This window comes from Oncorhynchus mykiss, chromosome 9, assembly GCF_013265735.2.
Source record: "Oncorhynchus mykiss isolate Arlee chromosome 9, USDA_OmykA_1.1, whole genome shotgun sequence".
Taxonomy (NCBI): domain Eukaryota; kingdom Metazoa; phylum Chordata; class Actinopteri; order Salmoniformes; family Salmonidae; genus Oncorhynchus; species Oncorhynchus mykiss.
The window spans coordinates 59,616,544-59,639,752 of NC_048573.1; the positions used below are offsets into that span (position 1 = coordinate 59,616,544).

Sequence of the window (23,209 nt, forward strand, 5' to 3'; positions counted from 1 at the left end):
ATTGCAGAGGACAAGCTTATGATAATGGGGCCAACATGAAGGGCAAGCACCAAGGAGTACAAGCCAGACTGCTGAAAAAAAATCCCAGAGCTGTGTTTGTCTCATGTGGAGCACCTACTCTAAACCTTGTCATTGCAGATGCTGCCAAATCTTTAAAAGATACAGTTGGGTTTTTTGGGCATGTGCAAAAGCTCTTCACCTTCTTTTCAGCTGCCACACAAAGATGGATTGTTTTGAAGAAACACGTGAACATAACCGTGAGGTCATGGAGTGACACAAGATGGGAGAGTAGGCTCCAAACTGTTCATGCAATCAGGTATCAGGCTTCTGAGGTTCGGGAGGCATTACTGGAAGCCAGACCGACGATCAACGATCCTGTGGCCAAAGTGGAGGCAGAAGCACTTACAGAGGAAGTTGGGTACTACGGCTTCTTGATTTGCTGTGTCGTATGGTGTGAGATACTGACAAGACAAACAAGGTGAACAAGCTCCTCCAATCCACCTCAATGCAGTTGAATATCGCAGTGAATTTAATCTCAAATGCAAAGGCCTCCCTCACTACATACGGGGAAACTGGATGGTCTGAGCCCAGACAACAGCCAAAAGTGTTGTGAAGAAATCCATGTGGAGGCTGATCTGAAAGAGAAAAGACTGAGAAACAGCAGGAGGCATTTCATCTTTGCATGTCCTAATGAACCAGTGACTGATGCACTGAAAAACCTTGAAGTCAACTACTTTAACATTGTGGTCGACTCTGCTGTGATATCCATGGATGAGAGATTTGAAACACTCAACCAGGTGAAAACCAAATATGGAGTGCTGCACTGCCTCTCAGATGTCCAGGGAGTATTTTAAAGGCCCACTGCATGGAAGTTGAAAACACTCTAACCTTCAGAGAGTACGGTGACATCAGTGGAATGAATCTGGAACACAAGATTCAGAATTGACCTGATCTGCCATCAGATGACTGCCTTTTTGAGCTGCTTTCCTTTCTCTGTGAGAAAAACCTGGAGGAACTCTTTCCTAACCTTTGGATAGCACTAAGAATTGCAGTCGCCCTACCAGTAGCATCGGCAGAGAGGAGATTTTCAAAATGAAAGCGCATCAAAAGCTTCCTGAGGTCTTTCATGTCATAGGAACGTTTGAGTGGTCTGGCCATCATGAGTATAAATCATGAGCGTTTAAGTGGTCTGGCCATCATGAGTATAAATCATGAGCGTTTGAGTGGTCTGGCCATCATGAGTATAAATCATGAGCGTTTGAGTGGTCTGGCCATCATGAGTATAAATCATGAGCGTTTAAGTGGTCTGGCCATCATGAGTATAAATCATGAGCGTTTGAGTGGTCTGGCCATCATGAGTATAAATCATGAGCGTTTGAGTGGTCTGGCCATCATGAGTATAAATCATGAGCGTTTAAGTGGTCTGGCCATCATGAGTATAAATCATGAGCGTTTGAGTGGTCTGGCCATCATGAGTATAAATCATGAGCGTTTGAGTGGTCTGGCCATCATGAGTATAAATCATGAGCGTTTGAGTGGTCTGGCCATCATGAGTATAAATCATGAGCGTTTGAGTGGTCTGGCCATCATGAGTATAAATCATGAGCGTTTGAGTGGTCTGGCCATCATGAGTATAAATCATGAGCGTTTGAGTGGTCTGGCCATCATGAGTATAAATCATGAGCGTTTGAGTGGTCTGGCCATCATGAGTATAAATCATGAGCGTTTGAGTGGTCTGGCCATCATGAGTATAAATCATGAGCGTTTGAGTGGTCTGGCCATCATGAGTATAAATCATGAGCGTTTAAGTGGTCTGGCCATCATGAGTATAAATCATGAGCGTTTGAGTGGTCTGGCCATCATGAGTATAAATCATGAGCGTTTGAGTGGTCTGGCCATCATGAGTATAAATCATGAGCGTTTGAGTGGTCTGGCCATCATGAGTATAAATCATGAGCGTTTAAGTGGTCTGGCCATCATGAGTATAAATCATGAGCGTTTAAGTGGTCTGGCCATCATGAGTATAAATCATGACGTGGGGAAACGTGTCCTATGATGACGACATTGATGATTTTGCCTCAGTGCAGAAGAGGAATATTTTGATGGTAATATTTAAATTCAAATGTTTGCACACTTAGTAACATTTTAAGATTGTATTTGATTGGTCGACTTCATGGCTAATTGGAGAGCTGACCCCGCCCCCTCGTCAGGACGCAGCTGTCTCCAATGCCTTCTGAAGCTATATAAAAGCCAGTGTTCTGTTCAGAAGAGAGATCATTGCTGGGAGGTCATTGCTGAGAGAAAGATCACTGCTGAGAGTGATTGCTGAGTGATTGCTGAGTGTTATAGCATATGTTGGTTGTTTCTCAGAAAGAGATTTGGTATGTACTATGTAAGTTGTTGCTGAGGGAGCTGATTGGTTATGTCTTGTGTGTCAATAGGATGCCGTTTTTTGATTATTGAAATTGTTTGTGTTATTCTGTTTAATTTGTTCCCAGGGGGGAAGGGGAAGGCACCAAGAGAGTGCTTAGGCATATACCCGTAGTATAGTCACTGTCTAGGCACACTAGGTAAGACCTGGGCGGACCACCCCCTGTATTTTGGTTAGGGCACCAGGTGGTGCTTTGTTAGGTAAGTAGTGGGTAGGCAGGTATGGTAGGAGAGGGGGCTTTAATATTTACTTTCTTTGCTTTGGTGCCGTCCAGCCCCTTTTCCCCAAAATTACCGTGTGACGGAATAAATTCCTTGTAAATGGTACAATTCTCTGACTTTTGTCATCCTTACTCGCACCTACAGTCCATACCCCTTTCACTTCACGGAGAGTTGAGTAGCAGGGTTTTGCGTCCCCTCTTCATAGAGGCGTGTGTAACAGCAGTAATATCTAATAAGTCATCTAACAATTTCACAACTACCTTACACACAAGTGTAAAGGAAGGAATAAGAATATGTACATTATAACGTTTATTCAGTATGTTTGCAGCAGCCACTCAAACAGCCATCACTAACATTAACAGTGATGGCCTTGTGATAGAAGCTCTTTTCAGTCTCTCGGTCCCAGCTTTGATGCACCTGTACTAACCTCGTCTTCTGGATGATAGCGGGGTGAACAAGCAGTGGCTTGGGTGGTTGTCCTTGATTCTTTTTTTGGCCTTTCCGTGACATCGGGTGGTGTAGGTGTTCTGGAGGGCAGGTAGTTTGCCCCGGTGATGCATTGTGCAGACCTCACTACCCTCTGGAGAGCCTTGCGGTTGTGGGCGGGACATTTGCCGTACCAGGCGGTGATACAGCCCAACAGGATGCTCTCGATTGTGCATCTAAAAGTTTGAGTGTTTTTGGTGACAAGCCAAATTTCTCCTGAGGTTGAAGTGGCGCTGTTGCGCCTTCTACCATTCTGTCTGTGTGGGTGAACCATTTCAGTTTGTCCGTGATGTGTACGCCGAGGAACTTAAAACTTTCCACCTTCTCTACTACTGTCCCGTCAATGTGGATAGGGGGGTGCTCCCTCTGCTGTTTCCTGAAGTCCACGATCATCTCTTTTGTTTTGTTGACGTTGAGTGTGAGGTTATTTTCCTGATACCACACTCCGAGGGCCCTCACCTCCTCCCTGTAGGCCGTCTCGTCGTTGGTAATCCATTGTAGTGTCGTCTGCAGACTTGATGATTGAGTTGGAGGCGTGCATGGCCACGCAGTCATGGGGGAGTACAGGAGAGGGCTGAGAACGCACCCTTGTGGGGCCCCAGTGTTGAGGATCAGCAGGGTGGAGATGTTGTTTTCTACCCTCACCACCTGGGGGCAGCCCGTAAGAATGTCCAGGACCCAGTTTCACAGGGTGGGGTCGAGACCCAGTGTCTCGAGCTTAATGACAAGTTTGGAGGGTACTATGGCGTTAAATGCTGAGCAGTATGTACGGACCTCCACACCTGGCTTCTTCACCTGTGGGATCATCTGAGACCAGCCATCCAGACATCTGATGAAACTGAGGAGTATTTCTGTCTGTAATAAAGACCTTTTTGTGGGGGAAAACTCATTCTGATTGGCTGGGCCTATGGCCTTTCAGGTACCCCCTGCTCAGTCATGTGAAATCCATAGATTAGGGCCTAAATTAATTAATTTCAATTGACTGATTTCCTTATGAACTGTAACTCAGTAAAATTGTTGCATTTATATTTTAGTTCACTATAGATACTGTTCTACTATGGGGTTGTCAATTTTTTCTATTCATTACTTGTTTTGTTTGCAGAGGAAAAGTACATGTCGACTGTTATAGCATCTTCAAAGTTCGTCTCGACAGAAATATTGTTTGATATTTTTGTGGCAGTGCCACAGTTAAATGACTGCAGCGGACACATACAGCCCACACATCTATGCAAAAGACAAATTGTTGTTGAATATTTTATCAATAATAGAAACACAATCTCCTGCCTTGGTATAGATACTTAAGCACTCTGTGCTCCTATCGAACAGCAATATTATAGTCTACCCATATTGTCAAATATTTTGCATACGCTACCAGTGTAATTGTTTGCAGTAACTTATGCTTTATTTGTCGAAGGAATGTGATGGCCATTGTTTTTTCTTTCAGAAACTAATTGTTGTTGACCTGTCAGCAGAATGTTTGAACATGTTTTGCATCAACTTTTTCCCACAACCTAAAATATGCGGTACTGCCTGTGAATTCTAAAACATAGTCTAGGCTATTAAAAAAAAAATTGTGCAGTACTTCAATATAAAATATCATCTGTCTGTTTAATTAGACTGTGTAGCCTATATAAACCACACTGCCTATGTGCTCGCATACAGAATTTTTTTAAATGCATGTAGCCTATTTTTATGTATTTTTTTCAACATTATTTAACCAGGTAGGCTAGGTGAGAACAAGTTCTCATTTACAACTGCGACTTGGCCAAGATAAAGCAAAGCAGTGCGACACAAACAACAACACAGAGTTACACATGGAATAAACAAAAACACAGTCAATAATACAATAGAAAAGTCTATATACAGTGTGTGCAAATGAGGTAGGTAAGAAAAAAATAGGCCATAGTGGCGAAATAATTACAATATAGCAATTAAACACTGGAGTGAGAGATGTGCAGAAGATGAGTGTGCAAGTAGAGGGATGCAAAGGAGCAAAATAAATATAGTATGGGGATGGGCTATTTACAGATATTCCATCTGTAAATAGCCCATAAACTGCTCTGACAGCTGGTGCTTAAAGTTAGTGAGGGAGATATGAAGCTTCAGTGACTTTTGCAGTTCGGTCCAGTCATTGGCAGCAGAGAACTGGAAGGAAAGGTGGCCAAAGGAGGAATTGGCTTTGGGGGTGACCAGTGAAATATACCTGCTGGAGTGCGTGCTACGGGTGGGTGCTGCTATGGTGACCAGTGAGCTAAGGCGTGACTTATAGATGAACTGGAGCCAGTGGGTTTGGGGACGAATATGAAGCGAGGGCCAGCCAATGAGAGCATACAGGTCGCAGTGGTGGGTAGTATATGGGGCTTTGGTGACAAAACGGATGGCACTGTGATAGATTGTATCTAATTTGCTGAGTAGAGTGTTGGAGGCTATTTTGTAGCTGACATCGCTGAAGTCAAGGATCGATAGGATAGTCAGTTTTACGAGGGTATGTTTGGCAGCATGAGTGAAAGATGCTTTGTTGCGAAATAGGAAGCCGATTCTAGATTTAATTTTGGATTGTAGATGCTTAATGTGAGTCTGGAAGGAGAGTTTACAGTCTAACCAGACATATTCTAAGTCAGAACCGTCCAGAGTAGTGATGCTGGCCGGGCAGGCAGGTGTGGGCAGCGATCGGTTGAAGAGCATGCATTTAGTTTTACTTGCATTTAAAAGCAGTTGGAGGCCACAGAAGGAGAGTTGTAATGGCATTGAAGCTTGTCTGGAGGTTAGTTAACTCCGTGTCCAAAGAAGGGCCAGAAGTATACAGGATGGTGTCGTCTGCATGGAGGTGGATCAGAGAATCACCAGCAGCAAGAGCGAGATAATTGTTGTATACAGAGAGAATTTGGCCTGACAATTGAACCCTGTGGCACCCCTATAGAGACTGCTCGAAGTCCAGACAACAGGCCCTCCGATTTGATACACTGAACACTGTCTGAGAAGTAGTTGGTGAACCAGGCGAGGCAGTCATTTGAGAAATCAAGGCTGTTGAGTCTGCCGATAAGATTGTGGTGATTGACAGAGTTGAAAGCCTTGGCCAGGTCGATGGATACAGCTGTGCAGTATTGTCCCTTATCGATAGCGGTTATGATATCGTTTAGGACCTTGAGCGTGGCTGAAGTGCACCCATTACCAGCTCGGAAACCAGATTGCATAGTGGAGAAGGTACGGTGGGATTCGAAATGGTCGGTGATCTGTTTTGTTAACTTGGCTTATGAAGACCTTAGAAAGGCAGGGTAGGATAGATATAGGTCTGTAGCAGTTTGGGTCTAAAGTGTCTCCCCCTTTGAAGAGGGGGATGACCGCGACAGCTTTCCAATCTTTGGGGATCTCAGACGATACGAAAGAGAGGTTGAACAGGCTAGTAATAGGTGTTGCAACAATTTCGCAGATAATTTAAGAAAGAGAGGGTCCAGATTGTCTTGCTCGGCTGATTTGTAGGGGTCCAGATTTTGCCGCTCTTTCAGAACATCCAGAACATCAGCTATCTGGATTTGGGTGAAAGAGAAATGGGGGAGGCTTGCGCAAGTTGCTGTAGGGAGTGCAGGGCTGTTGACCGGGGTAGGGGTAGCCAGGTGGAAAGCATGGTCCAGCTGTAGAGAAATGCTTATTGAAGTTCTAAATTATCGTGGATTTATTGGTGGTGACAGTGTTTCCTAGCCTCAATGCAGTTGGCAGCTGGGAGGAGGTGCTCTTATTCTCCATGGACTTTAGTGTCCCAGAACTTTTTGAAGTTTGTGCTACAGGATGCAATTTTCTGTTTGAAAAAGCTAGTCTTTGCTTTCCAAACTGCCTGTGTATATTGGTTCCTAACTTCCCTGAAAAGTTGCATATCGCAGGGGCTATTCGATGCTAATGCAGTAGGCCACAGGATGTTTTTGTGCTGGTCAAGGGCAGTCAGGTCTGGAGTGAACCAAGGGCTATATCTGTTTCTGGTTCTACATTTTTTTGAAAGGGGCATGCTTATTTAAGATGATGTGGAAAGCACTTTGAAAGAATAACCAGGCATCCTCTACTGATGGAATGAGGTCAATATCCTTCCAGGATACCCAGGCCAGGTCGATTAGAAAGGCCTGCTCGTTGAAGTGTTTTAGGGAGCGTTTGACAGTGATGAGGGGTGGTTGTTTGACCTCAGACCCATTACGGACGCAGGCAGTGATCGCTGAGATCCTGGTTGAAGACAGCAGAGGTGTATTTGGAGGGCAGGTTGGTTAGGATATCTATGAGGGTAGATCTATTTACTGTCGTTTAATTGGACCTAGATGTGTATGGTAATTTGATATAGGCCTATAGGCCTATGGCTACTTCGGAAATATGAATCCATCACGGACAGAAAAGGTGAGGAATTTATTCTTCCTATAAAATGGGAAATAAATTCTTAAGTCTAATTATTTTACTTGGAATACAACCACTAGTTATAGTGTGTACGTATGGTCTAAAGTTTGCACAAAATTAAGCACATTATCACGACAAGTTCAGATTTTATAAATGCCAACTTCTGTGTAAACTGGCGCACACATGTTGTATGGTATGTTGTAAAAACGCAACATTTAGAAATGAGGCCCCAGGGCTTTGGGATATGTATCACTATGCTAAATATTTTCCTTAATTTGCCAGATCATTCTCTTATTCGTTCTCTTCACAGATTAGTGCCGTCAGGGCCGTTGTTCCCAACAAAAGCAACAATGAGATAGTTCTGGTGTTGCAGCACTTTGAGAACTGCGTTGATAAGGCCGTCCAGGCTTTCCTAGAAGGTATGGGAATGCCATAGTGATCTTTTTTTTTCATGAGTATTTAAACCTTGATAATCTGCAACATTGTCTGCATGTCAATGCAGGCTGTTATGGAAAGAGAGCATTCTTCTTAACTCACAATTACTTAATTTTCCCTTCAGGTAGTGCCATTGATATCTTGAAGGAGTGGAATGTAACTGGTAAAAAGAAGGTAACCTTAACTTTGTCCTTCAGGGTATTGCATTCTGTATGAAAGGGCCACGAGTATGAATGAAATGTATTATGTGTCATGACATTTTAAGTATGGCCTGTCCCTCACAGGATTATGAGACAACACTTTTTAAAAACAAGTTCAAAGGCTATACCAATCCAGACTTTGAGCAAAAAAACACTTACTTTAAATCCACTTAACTTTGAACTGTAAATGCTAGTCATAGGAAATGTATGTTTAGTTTATTTGGATAGCGATGAGTAAAAATACATTGAACAAACAATCATTGGCTGCATTTCACTATAGATTTTCTAGCTCACACAAATTTTCAACATCTGTCCCAGATAATCTGTTTTCTCCCATTTAATTTCTCCCAGATAATCTCCCATTTTGCTTTGAAGTCAGCAGCTCAAGCTGAACATATCTGGTATCTGTCATGAGGACCTACATTCTGCTCAACCATGGCTAAACTCAGCAACAACAAAAAATGTCCCTTTTTCAGGATCCTGTCTTTCAAAGATAATTCGTAAAAATCCAAATAACTTCACAGATCTTCATTGTAAAGAGTTTAAACACGGTTTCCCATGCTTGTTCAATAAACCATAAACAAGTAATGAACATGCACCTGTGGAACGGTCGTTAAGACACTAACAGCTTACAGATGTTAGGTAATTAAGGTCACAGTTATAAAAACAGGACACTAGAGGTATTTCTTGTTTTCTTTTCTTTTTTGAATTGTCTCCCCAATTTCTTGGTATGCAATTGTTAGTAGTTACTATCTTGTCTCATCGCTACAACATTATGGGCTCGTACGTGCTCGTGAGAGATGAAGGTCAAAAGTCATGCGTCCTCCGAAACACAACCCAACCAAGCCGCACTGCTTCTTAACACAGCGCGCATCCAACCCGCACCAGTGTGTTGGAGGAAACACTGTGCACCTGGCGACCTGGTTAGCGTCCACTGCGCCCGGCCCACCACAGGAGTCGCTGGTGCGCGATGAGACAAGGATATCCCTACCGGCCTAACCCGGACGACGCTAGGCCAATTGTCCGTCGCCCCATGGACCTCCCGGACCCAGAGTCTCTGGTGGCACAGCTAGCACTGCGATGCAGTGCCCTAGACCACTGCACCACCCGGGAGGCCACACTAGAGGCATTTCTACTGACTTTGAAAAACACCAAAAGAAAGATGCCCAGGGTCCCTGCTCATCTGCGTGAACGTGCCTTAGGCATGCTGCAAGGAGGCATGAGGACTGCAGATGTGGCCAGGGCAATAAATTTCATTGTCCGTACTGCGAGACGCCTGAGACAGCGCTACAGGGAGACAGGACGGACATTTGATCGTCCTCGCAGTTGCAGACCACGAGTAACAACACCTGCACAGGATCGGTACATTCAAACATCACACCTGTGGAACAGGTACAGGATGGCAACAACTGCCTGGGTTACACCAGGAACACACAATTCCTCTCTCAGTGCTCAGACTGTCCGTAATAGGCTGAGGGAGGCTGGACTGAGGGCTTGTAGGCCTGTTGTAAGGCAGGTCCTCGCCAGACATCACCGGCAACAACTTCGCCTATGGGCATAAACCCACCGTCGCTGGACCAGACAGGACTGGCAAAAAGTGCTCTTCACTGACGAGTTGCGGTTTGTTCTCACCAGAGCTGATGGTCGGATTTGCGTTTATCGTCGAAGGAATGAGCGTTACACCGAGGCCTGTACTCTGGAGTGGGATCCATTTGGAGGTGGAGGGTCTGTCATGGTCTGGGGCGGTGTGTCACAGCAGCATCGGACTGAGCTTGTCATTGCAGGCAATCTCAATGCTGTGCGTTACAGGGAAGACATGCTCCTCCCTCATGTGGTACCCTTCCTGCAGGCTCATCCTGACATGACCCTCCAGCATGACAATGCCGCCAGCCATACTGCTCGTTCTGTGCGTGATTTCCTGCAAGACAGGAATGTCAGTGTTTCGCCATGGCCAGCGAAGAGCCCGGATCTCAATCCCATTGAGCACGTCTGGGACCTGTTGGATCGGAGGATTAGGGCTAGGGCCATTCCCCCCCAGAAATGTCCGGGAACTTGCAGGTGCCTTGGTGGAGGAGTGGGGTAACATCTCACAGCAAGAACTGGCAAATCTGGTGCAGTCCATGAGGAGGAGATGCACTGCTGTACTTAATGCAGCTGGTGGCCACACCAGATACTGACTGTTACTTTTGATTTTGACCCCCTCTTTGTTCAGGGACACATTATTACATTTCTGTTAGTTACATGTCTGTGGAACCTGTTCAGTTTATGTCTCAGTTGAATCTTGTGTTCATACAAATATTTAAACATGTTAATAAGTTTACTGAAAATAAACACAGTTAAGTGAGAGGATGTTTCTTTTTTGCTGAGCATATATGCTTGTTATGTATGAACTCCAAAATATGTAAGGTTTTATTGTAGTGGTTAGTCTGACTTTGATTCTACAACATCCAGCCCAAGAAGAAAAAGAAGCCCAAGCCCCAGCCACAGCCTCCGGGAGAGGAGCCTGCTCCAGCCGAAACCACACAGCCTTCGGAGACTGAGAGTACAGAAGCAGTGAATGGGTTCCATGCCAATGGCTCTGTGTTGGACGGAGACTCATTAGACTCTCTGAGTGAGCAGTTGGATTCTGCCTTCTTGGATGCAGCTGAGCTCGCAGCTGAGCTCGAATCTGAGCCTGCCACGTCGGACATTACAGGTATTGCTATAGAGCAGTCTTTATTTTATCCGTCGGTCAAACTTTGGTTTGTTGAGACTATACTTTTGATAATCTTCTGTAGTTGAAGCCAACGCCTACCCATCGGAAAATATCACACTACAGTGTCTTTCTCCTTAAAGGTGTGGAAGCAGACTCTTTTTGTAGTGGCCCAAGCACCACCCCTCATCATGCTCAAGGAGGAAGGAATCACCAGCCTCCCCGTGGCAACAAGTTCCGTCCCAGAACCAACTCCCAGCAATCATCCACTTCCTCTGTGCTCACCACTGATGAAAGCCAACAGGGATTTTCTGGAGCCAGGAAGATTGGTTAGTGCCAAATGTGCTTTATTTCCTTATTGTTGATACAGAATATTGTCAAATCCATGGGTTTCCTGCAGTCCGATGGTAGATTAGTAGTCCCAGGTACCTAAGCTGTGTATTATCTTATAAAACTAGGATGTGTGCACTGGAGTGTTAATGACAACAGCTCTAGTAATGCTTTGTTTAAGACAAGTGACCTCTGACCCTGTTCTTTGACACTCAGCGCCAAACATTGACCGCTCTGTGAAGGACCTGCAGAGATGCACAGTGTCGCTTACTCGATACAGAGTGTTGGTTAAGGATGAAATGGACTCCTCTATTAAGACCATGAAGCAGACGTTTGCTGAGCTCCAGAGCTGGTACATCTCCCAACATTAACTCCACTACATTTAGTTTGTAAAGTTGTAGTTAATATTTGGAATATTAAATTGTTATGGTGGGATATAACATACCACAAATTCCATTATTTTTAAGCAGAATGTTTAGCTAAGCAATTTAAGAGATTTGATCACTGAACCAGTTCATTGCTCTCACATCTGCACTACAGCAATCACCACTAGTACCTCTTTCAGCATTACATGTAGCCTATTGCTAACCAGTGTTGTCATAGTTGACAAATTGTGAGTATTGCCAAAATCAAAGTACAGACTATCTTAGAAATGTAAATAATCATGGTCAACTTATTGTAGTAAAGAACATGTCATTTCATATCTCTTTCTCCCAACCTCTCTCTTAGTCTAATGGACAGAGAGGTTACTCTGTTGACAGAGATGGACAAAGTCAAAGCAGAAGCCAGTGAGTACAACACCTTTCAATTAGCATTTGGACTTCAATGTACACTCGGTGTACAAAAAATTAAGAACACCTGCTCTTTCCATGACAAACTGACCAGGTGAAAGCTATGATCCCTTATTGATGGCACTTGTTAAATCCACTTCAGAGACAGGTTAAAGAAGGATTTTTGAGCCATGAGACAATTGAGACATGAATTGTGTAATTCAGAGGATGAATTGGTAAGACAAAAGATTTAAGTGCCTTTGAACAGGATATGGTAGTAAGTGACAGGCGCACCGGTTTGTGTCAAGAACTGCAAAGCTGCTGGATTTTTCACGCTCAACAGTTTCCCTTGTGTATCAAGAATGGTCCACACCCAAAGGACATCCAGCCAACTTGACACAACTGTGGGAAGTGTTGTAGTCAACGTGGGACATGAATTCCTGTGGAATGCTTTTGACACCTTGCAGAGTCTATGCCCCAACAAATTGAGGATGTTCTGAGGGCAGGGGTGGTGCCAATCAATATTAAGGTCTTCTTAATGTTTTGTACACTCAATGTTTATTAGACTTTGTTTCTATTATTACTATGTTTCTATTTTTTTCCTGAAAGCCTTTGTCCCAGTTAGGACATTCCATATAGGCTACCTATAGATGTTACCTACTCCCTCCCAGTTCATAAGTTAACACGTAACCAACCAGCATGCTTCGAATGTATGTCCTTAAGGTTATTTTGGGCCTTAGGCATACCAGTCTTCAATGTAGTGAAACATGACAGAGCAAGACTGCATATTTCCACAAGTAGGCCATTCTCCCTTTATTCTTTACTGCCTCCAAATACAGTGTTGTGTATCCTGAGCTTGGAAAAAGTGAATAGTGTCAGGTTTCAAGGGAGACTAAATGCTTTCTTTGTGTCTAGGTGTGTGGGGAATTGAGGGAAGAAGCGAGGGAACTCTAGAGAAGTTCTTTGACATTACAGAAACTCAAAATTCCTTCAAATGTACCAGTTTCTGCCCTAATCTCTTCCCTTCCTTTAGGTGTGTGTTACTGTTAATGTATTAGACTTTCTTCCCTTCCCCTTTTTACCTCATGAGGAGAGAAGTATTTTCTGTCATTTGATCCTCCTTAGCAACTGATAAACAAACAGTACGGTTCCTCTGTGGGAGTTTTTTTGTGGTTTTTCTTTTTCCCTCCTCAGTCCTGATATTGGTCAGCAGCAGGAAAAGCCTGTAGAGCTATTTAGGGATGCAGTGTTGTATTCTGTATGATTTTATTTTGGAAAAACTAGTCAACTAATAGTCTTAACTTCTCATGTTGAGGACATAGCTAGTCCCAAGTTTCAGTATGGTATTGCTTATGTGTGGATTTCTCTCCGTACAACTGAAGGTGTCTGAATATTTGGTGAGCGAGCGGTTGACTGATATTGTGTATCTGTGTTTAAGTGGCCATTTTGGATGGCCGTCAAAAAAGAGCAGAGGAGCTCCGCAGGCTAACTGACCAATCAGCATCCATGTCTGAGAACCAACTGAGTGAGCTACGAGCGGACATAAAGGTTAGTTGACAACCGCAATAACACTATCTGATGTTGGGCGATTAGGCCTGGCTCGCAGTCAGCATTCCAATTCTTTCCAAAGGTGTTCAATGGGGTTGAGGTCAGGCCTTTGTGCAGGCCAGTCAAGTTCTTCCACCGGTCTCGACAAATCATTTCTGTATGGACCTCGCTCTGTGCACAGGGGCATTGTCATGCTGAAACAGGAATGGGCATTCCCCAAATGGTTGCCACAAAGTTGGAAGCACAGAATAGTCTAGAATGTCATTGTATACTGTAGGGTTAAGATTTCACTTCACTGGAACTAAGGGACCTAGCCCGAACCATGAAATATAGAACTAGACTAGTATTCTTCCTCCACCAAACTTTACAGTTGGCACTATGCATTCGGGCAGGCAGCGTTCTCCTGGCATCCGCCAAACCCAGATCAGACTGCCAGATGGTTAAGTGTGATTCATCAAATCAAATTTTATTGGTCACATACACATGGTTAGCAGATGTTAATACGAGTGTAGCAAAATGCTTGTGCTTTTAGTTCCGACCGTGCAGTAATATCTAACAAGTATTCTAACAATTTCACAGCAACTACCTTATACACACAAGTGTAAAGGAATGAATAAGAATATGTACATATAAATATATGGATGAGCGATGGCCGAACGGCATAGGCAAGATGCAGTAGATGGCATAAGAGTACAGTACATACATACGAGATGAGTAATGTAGGTTATGTAAACCTATAAAGTGGCATTGTTTTGTTTTTTTACATTTATTTTAAAATTTAAAGTGACTAGTGATACATTTATTACATCCAATTTTTTATTATTAAAGTGGCTAGAGAGGCTTCCTGTGACATCGGGTGGTGTAGGTGTACTGGAGGGCAGGTAGTTTGCCCCCGGTGATGCGTTGTGCAGACCTCACTACCCTCTGGAGAGCCTTACGGTTGTGGGCGGAGCAGTTGCCGTACCAGGCGGTGATACAGCCCGACAGGATGTTCTCGATTGTGCATCTGTAAAAGTTTTAGTGCTTTTGGTGACAAGCCAAATTTCTTCAGCCTCCTGAGGTTGAAGAGGCGCTGTTGCCACGCTGTCTGTGTGGGTGGACCATTTCAGTTTGTCCGTGATGTGTACACCGAGGAACTTAACTTTCCACCTTCTCTACTACTGTCCCGTCGATGTGGATAAGGGGGGTGCTCCCTCTGCTGTTTCCTGAAGTCCATCTCCTTTGTTTTGTTGACGTAGAGTTTGAGATTATTTTCCTGACACCACACTCCGAGGGCCCTCACCTCCTCCCTTTAGGCCATCTCTCCATTGTTGGTAATCAAGCCTACCATTGTAGTGTCGTCTGCAAACTTGATGATTGAGTTGGAGGTGTGCATGGCCACGCAGTCATGGGTGAACAAGGGAGTACAGGAGAGGGCTGAGAACGCACCCCCATCACTCCAGAGAACGTGTTTCCAGAGGCCAATGGCAGAGTTTGGATCTCTGTGTGAACTCTGCCGATGTTTGCATGGCTGTGTGCTCTATTTAATACACCTGTCAGCAACAGGTGTGGCTCCACTCATTTGAAGGGGTGTCCACATACTGTAGGTCTTGTCTCCTCTTTTTCCAGCACTTTGTAAGTGAACGTAAGTATGATGAAGACCTGGGAAAAGCTGTGAAGTTCACTTTCGAGCTAGAACCACTGAAGACAAGCGTCACAGGATTTGGATCAGGTACATTCCTTTTTTCTTCTCTTTGGTGTCTTTCCTCTTACAGAAACTCACTGTGATCATACAGTATTGCATTGCTATTTAGAGGGTAAATAATCAATTGTCTTGATAGTAACGCCCACAGAATTAAATAGAACACATATTTGTATAATACTATGTATCTCTATGGTAACGCCTGCCCTCGTGACGCCCTCTCCTTTCAGTGTACCACCCTCAGACAGGCTACTCCAGCCGCTCCCGCTGTAGTTCCACCTCCTCGTCCATCACAGGCCTAGGGTCCCTAGAAGCACCACCTCAGTCTCAGCACCAGGGCTCCAGCTTCGAAGGACACCCTACCCATCCGAACAAAACGGTCAGCTCACAAAGCAATCATAAACATGCAACTAAAGGAGTTGCTAACTGTTTTCAGTCATGTTTCCTTAGGAGTAAAAATATTAAACATGATATGATTGCTTTGTGTTTTAAGTGTGATTTTAATCTGCACCTTTCAGACTTTCCAAGGCAACAGGCGGTATACGGCGGGCCCGGGATACTACTCCGGTGGTCAGCGGTACAATGGCGGCTCCTATCGCGACAGGAACACCAATCGCGGAGGCTACCGCTCCGAGGGTTACCAAGGCTACCAGGGCAACCAAGGCCAAGGTGACGGCCCCAGCCATCCTACCAGCACTGTAACACAATCCTCCAACTCCACAAGAGGCCCTTCCAACTCCACTCCATCCTCTTCTTACCGTCAAGACCACCCTTCTCATAATGGTCTGCCCCAAAGGCCTCCGCGGACACACTGCCCCTGACACCGGAACTACCTGGCTTAAAACCCCCTACTAACCCTGGCACTCCACCCTTGATACCCTGCCCCTTCCACCCCACTAACTCCTTTTTGATGAAGAATAGAATACAAGTTTACATCTTTTTGTCAAATGAGCTCTAGTGCCACCCATAGGCAAAACCATTCATCCACCAAACTTGAAATTCTGCTAATAAGACCTATTTTCTCATGCCTGTTGATTGAGCAGCATTTTGCTACTTCAGAGGCCAGTGTTATCTGATGATGAGTTCAGCACAGAGACTGCGGTGATTTTTATATGCATTTTGTGCACTGCTAAAAGGCATTTTTATTTGATTTTTTTTCTTCTCAAGCATCAAATTCATTTTGGTTGCCTTTTTTTGTTTTGTAGTCATCACCATTTTAGTTCCATATGTTATGGCATGCTTGCTAGTATGTATGGAAGACTTTCATCAATGGCATACAATCAACACTACATAAGTTTATTTGTATCCAATTCATTTAGAGCTTTCCATAAATACTGGTTGTGTCTGTAAATAATATGTACTCCTTGAACTGGACAAAGAATCAGTTTATAATTAGAACTAGAGGCAATCACTTTGGATGTTGCCTGATGGCAGTTGTTTATTCCCTCCCTCACATGTATGAGAATAGTTTAGTGGATAGTTGTCCTGTCCTTCTCTATATTGTTATTGTATAATCCAAGGAGAAGGCTCGATTTCTTTATTACATACATATTTAATTATGAATTATTCCACTTCTCAAGTCTCAGGTATGAGAAAGGAACCCCCACTCCCCTACACCTACAGTCTGAATTTGGACTTCCCTTTGTTAGAAGTACATATATTTAGGTGTTATTTGGTCTACTCTTATTTTCAGTGCATCTCAGACAGGACCATAAACGGCCCACACTTGACATGCTTGCCATGTATCACAGTGTAACTTTGCCTTTCTCGAAATGCAGAGATGCCTGCATCACGAACATCAGTGCGCGTTCTTGTGATTTTTTTACATGTCAAAAAGCGAGCTTTAGGAGCTTTGTCCTTTTTTAATGTTAACTTTCCTCTTGATCATTTCAAGGGAAAAAAATCGGATCAAATTTGTGAATGCTGTTTCGATCTTAGTTCAAATACGTTTTATGACTACTGAGTTGGGACTGATTTTAAGATTCTTAGTAAAGTATACAATAACTTAACAAAATCTGTAGAAATATCTGATTGTTTCCCCTTGTACACTGCCTGGAGGCATAATGTTGCTTTTCGGGATTTGCTTTTTCCCCTGATAATGTTATTTTGAAATGGGGCTTGGTTCACCATTTACCGAAAGCAAAGCGGTGTTGTGTCAAACTGCAAGGCATGTGTATAAGGTTATACCTCTGTGTACCAAAGGGTAATACCCGATGAGTAGAAGAATTGAGAGAACCCCCTCCATCTCCTCCAATATTACTGGTGGGAAGTTATCCATAGGAATACCTTTGTTTTAGATATGTTATAAACATAGGTACTGAAGTCTTCTTTTCATCATATAATTTGGCCATGAGGAAAATGTCTTCATTTTGTTATATTGCACATCAACATAAAGATTATGTAGTTCTTGTTTGTTCAATGGTTTACAAAGTCTTCTGGGGAAGTGCAAAGTGTATACAGCAGGGTAGATCAGTTGGCATGTATCAGCAACTGTGCTTGAGCACATAAGGCTTGGTAGCCAACTCCAGGAGCTTCCTGCCTTCAGCAAATTTTTCCTAATCTCAGATCTGCACTAAATTTAGGCCTATTTTCAGTAATCCTAATGCACAGTAGGCCTACTCTTCAATTGCGGAGATGCATGCACTGCATTTTCTCTCCACAACACATTGCTAGTTGTTACCTTGTGGTAGCTTCAAGCATGTACATGTAGTATTTCTTACAGTTGTCTAAAAACTAGAGTTATTCTCTATGGGGAATTATTTATGCCTGTCCATCTCTTTTACCAAGTGTAAGAACTCACATTCACAGCTTTGTCTACATTCAACTATCTGGTGATCACCAAAGAGAAAAACATTTCCTTTTTTCTTTCTCTGCCTATAAAAAAATAACTTCATTGTTTTCCAATTGGATAATCTATTCTAGATTGAGTAGCATGTTAATTTTTTTTCTTTTACATTTTATTTCTTTACTGTGTGTGTATATATAGCTATAATTCTGTTGCGCTCACATGGGGCATTTTGTATGTTATATACATGCTGAGCATATGGTTTACCCCTGAAATAGTTCAGTCATATGGACTGAACTAACAATCTAGTTCAGTCCAATTCTTCCAGTGCAAACTGTAAACTTAAGTGCCTTCTCTTGCCTCCATCCAATTCATACACCCCCCTCCTTACAGCAACCATGAAGTATGGACCAAAGACATCTGCACTCCCCATCCATTCTAATACACCTCCCCCCCATATGCGGAAAGGCACACTTTTCATTTACTATTAAACTTTGCAATACATAAGCAGGTGTCCTTTGTCTTCATATGCTTTTCATGGGCACAGTTCAAGGTGACTGTATTTTACAGATTCATATGTCAACTTAACTGTAAGCAAAGTAAATGGCGATACGCTCATATCACTTCTCATTGTATGGTTAACTATATAAGAATTATGTAATTCAATTTGCCATATTGGAGCAAGTAAGGTGGTTTAAGATGTTGTGGCAGAGGCTTGATGGGACAAGTCTAAATCTCAGTTTAGAATATTTGCATGAAAATCTGTCGCCAATTGGATGGAAACCTAGCTAAAGTCTAAATGTAATTGTGTGGCTACCAACCTCAAGAATGAAAACAATGGAATGATAAATTGGATTCTGAACTAACAAGTTTATCTAAACAAAGATGGATGATCATAAGGTCCCAAGATCCAGTGGATCCTCTCTTGAATTATCAGGTGGTCAAGTTAACTATTACTACGGATGGTCCTAGATCTGGTCATGACTGGGTGAAGTGCTCTAGTGAAGGCCTTGGTGATGACACTGGCAATGCTAGTGAAGAGAGACTGTCTTTTGGTGCCAGAGCCAGAATGTCAGTTCTCCAAATGGGTTGGAAGGTGATGTAAAAGGACGGCTGTACTGTAAGTCTAATTAGAGAGAGTTAGTGAGGACCCCATAATCATAAAACATTTCACCACAGTTCAAAAACTAATTTGCACATGCTCAGCATCCCAACATATTACAGAGTAGTGAGATGGTGACAGACTGCTGACAAATATCTATGGTGTTAACACGTGTCATATCCTGACTTAAGATGTGTGAGAGTAACTCATGAGATAAATCAATTCTGTGCATGAGCTAAAATCAGGGCCTAGACCCACTATACCCATCAACAGTAACACTTCAAAATGGTATGGACAAGATGTGTATTCAACAAAAAAAATGTGGGATTTTTTAGATTTACCGTTTATGATAATCAGAGGTGGCTTCCTTATGAATGATCATAAGTGTCCTCAAGTGGATCTTCTCTCAGAAGATCAAAAGAGGGGTAGATGGCCAGTGGATCCACTTTGTTCTGGAAGGTCATAGAAAAGTGTTAACATAAGTCACAAAGCTGTCAGAAACAGAAATTCTGATCATTCCCAATCATTGTAATTCACTAGCAATTAAAACTGATGGTTCATAAACACAGCATAAAATGTCAAAATAGAGACGCTTAACTAAATAAAGTTATTAATTCAAAGACTTTCAAACCATACCTTCGCTTTCAACTTTGGCCTCTTCTGCATTTTATGTGTCTTAGGCAGCTTTGGCAACAAGCCAAACCTCTTCTGACTCTCATCCTTAGGGAGTCTATCACTTGCTGCTGCGGCAAGTGATTTGGCATTTCCAGATAATGAGATCGCCTTACTTGGATGTCCGGAGAGAAGCAGGACAGAGGAGAGGAGGAAAGCTGGGGCAGCAAGGAATTCATTGGGGGGAGCAGTGCTTATCTCCTTTACCAGAGACCAGGCTATGACTCTAGGGACCTCTGCACTGCACTGCTCCACTGCCTGGTGCAATTCGATTGCAGAACCCTTTTCCTGCAGCAGGTCCTTGTACACTGCTTCAACTACCTCATCAGGAGGTGCCCGACTAGGGGTAGATGATTCCTCATCAACGGACATTCCGTTGACCTCTGCCAACAGTGTCAACACAGATCCACTGACAGACAGGGCTTTCTCAATCAGCTCTGGCTCTGACTGAGGAGGAGATCCATCAGCATTCTTCCGGATCTTCAAGAGGAGTGCACATACCAAGCTATGCACTGACCCACTGGAGAAGGAAACCACGGGTGTAGATGGAGTTCCTGTAGCTGTGGACTGAGATTCTGTTGTATTGCATAGACTTGGGGTGGCACTAACACAGACTTTGGGTAAGACTTCTTGGGGACCAGATGAATTAGCTTTGTTAGACAAAGTAGAAGTGAAACTCTGTTCGGTTTTGTTTAGCTTTTTCTTCTTCTGCAGACAAAAGCTAGGGAAATAGGATCTCTCTTGTCTGTTATTGGTTTGCTTTCCTTGAGCAATAGTGTTAAGAGATGACTCAGCCATTTTTTCTACACTAATCACTCTAGCCACAGACGAAGAAATGGCTTTGGAGACTTCAGTACTGCACTCCTCTACTGCAAGGTGCAATTGCTCAACTGATTGGCACAATTTTATGGCAGATCCCTTTTTTTGGAGTAGGTCATGGTACACGTCATCAACAAACTTAGCTTTGTCAGACAAAGTCGAAACGGAACTCACTTTGGCTTTCTTTTGCGCCTTCTGTGGACAACAACTAGGGAAATAGGATCTCTCTCGCCTGTTTTTGGTTGTCTTTCCTTGAGCCTTAGTTATGGTGAGAGATGGTTCAGGCATTTTGTCAGTGCTGATTCCCGGAACCACAGACAAAGCAATGGCTCTGGGAACCTCTGCACTGAACTCCTCTACTGCCTGGTGCAATTCCACCACTGATTCAACCAAATTCTCTTTGACTTTTGAGAGAAGGGCATTCATTACACTATGCACAGACCCATTGGAGATCAATTCCACTGGGGATGGGGTTCTTGCCTCCGTGGATAGACCTGAATTGGCCTGAAATTCTTGAACATCTTCCTGAGAATTAGTTTTGTCTGAAGCAAGACTTACAAGGGACATTGTCTCTGGTTTCTTTTGACTAAGACCCAAGTAATGGGGAATTCTCTCTGAACTGCACTCATCTACTGCAAGGGGCAATTGCTCAACTGATTGGCACAATTTTATGGCAGATCCCTTTTTTTGGAGTAGGTCATGGTACACGTCATCAACAAACTTAGCTTTGTCAGACAAAGTCGAAACGGAACTCACTTTGGCTTTCTTTTGCGCCTTCTGTGGACAACAACTAGGGAAATAGGATCTCTCTCGCCTGTTTTTGGTTGTCTTTCCTTGAGCCTTAGTTATGGTGAGAGATGGTTCAGGCATTTTGTCAGTGCTGATTCCCGGAACCACAGAGAAAGCAATGGCTCTGGGCACCTCTGCACTGAACCCGCCTGCTGCCTGGTGCAAATCCAACACTGATTCGATCGAATCCTCTTCGACTTTCAAGAGAAGGGCATTCATTACACTATTCACAGACCCATTGCTGATCAATTCCAATGGGGATGAGGATCTTGCCACCGTGCACTGACTTGAAGTGGCCTGAAACTCTTGTACATCTTCCTTAGAATTATATTTATCTGAAGCCAGATTTTTAGTCAGACTTACACGGGACATTGTCTCTGGTTTATTTTGACTAAGAACCAATAAATGGGGAAATCTCTCTGCACTACACTCTAATGCCAGGTGCAATTGCTCAACTGATTGGCACAGTTTTATGGCAGATCCCTTTTCTTGGAGCAGGTCCTGGCATATGTCGTCAACAAACATAGCTTTGTCAGACAAAGTAGAAACTGAACTCACTTTGTCTTTCTTTTGCTCCTTCTGTGGACAACAACTAGGGAAATAGAATCTCTCTCTCCTGTTTTTGTTTGTCTTTCCTTGAGCCTTAGTGATGGTGAGAGATGGTTCAGGAATTTTGTCAGTGCTGATTGCCTGAACCACAGACAAAGCAATGGCTCTGGGCACCTCTGCACTGAACTCCTCTACTGCCTGGTGCAATTCCAAAACTGATTCAACCGAATTCTCTTTGACTTTTGAGAGAAGGGCATTCATTACACTATGCACAGACCCATTGGAGATCAATTCTACTGGGGATGGGGTTCTTGCCTCTGTGGATAGACTTGAATTGGCCTGAAATTCTTGTACATTTTCCTGAGAATTAGTTTTGTCTGAATCCAGACTTTTAGCCAAACTTACACGGGACATTGTCTCTGGTATATTTTGACTAAGAGCCAATAAATGGGGAAATCTCTCTGCACTGCACTCATCTACTGCAAGGTGCAATTGCTCAACTGATTGGCACAATTTTATGGCGGATCCCTTTTCTTGGAGCAGGTCCTGGCACACGTCATCAACAAACTTAGCTTTGTCAGACAAAGTAGAAACGGAACTCACTTTGGCTTTCTTTTGCTCCTTCTGCTGACAACAACTAGGGAAATAGGATCTCTCTCGCCTGTTTTTGGTTGTCTTTCGTTGAGCCTTAGTGATGGTGAGAGATGGTTCAGGAATTTTGTCAGTGCTGATTGCCTGAACCACAGACAAAGCAATGGCTCTGGGAACCTCTGCACTGAACTCCTCTACTGCCTGGTGCAATTCCACCACTGATTCAACCGAATTCTCTTTGACTTTTGAGAGAAGGGCATTCATTACACTATGCACAGACCCATTGGAGATCAATTCCACTGGGGATGGGGTTCTTGCCTCCGTGGATAGACCTGAATTGGCCTGAAATTCTTGAACATCTTCCTGAGAATTAGTTTTGTCTGAAGCAAGACTTACAAGGGACATTGTCTCTGGTTTCTTTTGACTAAGACCCAAGTAATGGGGAATTCTCTCTGAACTGCACTCATCTACTGCAAGGGGCAATTGCTCAACTGATTGGCACAATTTTATGGCAGATCCCTTTTTTTGGAGTAGGTCATGGTACACGTCATCAACAAACTTAGCTTTGTCAGACAAAGTCGAAACGGAACTCACTTTGGCTTTCTTTTGCGCCTTCTGTGGACAACAACTAGGGAAATAGGATCTCTCTCGCCTGTTTTTGGTTGTCTTTCCTTGAGCCTTAGTTATGGTGAGAGATGGTTCAGGCATTTTGTCAGTGCTGATTCCCGGAACCA

At 43.5% G+C, this 23,209-nt stretch overlaps 1 protein-coding gene and 1 pseudogene across 2 annotated transcripts in view; one reads left to right on the plus strand and one right to left on the minus strand.

Moving 5' to 3' along the window:
* The window catches only part of LOC110532541 (spermatogenesis-associated serine-rich protein 2), a 32,058-nt gene extending 13,598 nt beyond the window's left edge, over nt 1-18,460 (plus strand). Inside the window, exons 4-13 of one of the 2 annotated variants that reach the window (XM_036988545.1) lie at nt 7,823-7,931; nt 8,072-8,121; nt 10,599-10,842; nt 10,983-11,168; nt 11,386-11,521; nt 11,899-11,957; nt 13,378-13,487; nt 15,096-15,198; nt 15,399-15,547; nt 15,687-18,460. In XM_036988545.1, coding sequence (XP_036844440.1) covers nt 7,823-7,931; nt 8,072-8,121; nt 10,599-10,842; nt 10,983-11,168; nt 11,386-11,521; nt 11,899-11,957; nt 13,378-13,487; nt 15,096-15,198; nt 15,399-15,547; nt 15,687-15,989 — 1,449 coding nt within the window. In that variant the 3' untranslated portion in view covers nt 15,990-18,460. The remainder of the gene's footprint in view (nt 1-7,822; nt 7,932-8,071; nt 8,122-10,598; nt 10,843-10,982; nt 11,169-11,385; nt 11,522-11,898; nt 11,958-13,377; nt 13,488-15,095; nt 15,199-15,398; nt 15,548-15,686) is intronic. The other variant, XM_036988546.1, reaches the window with a different exon arrangement.
* Nucleotides 18,461-19,423: 963 nt separating this feature from the next.
* The window catches only part of LOC110531224, a 53,323-nt pseudogene continuing 49,537 nt past the window's right edge, over nt 19,424-23,209 (minus strand).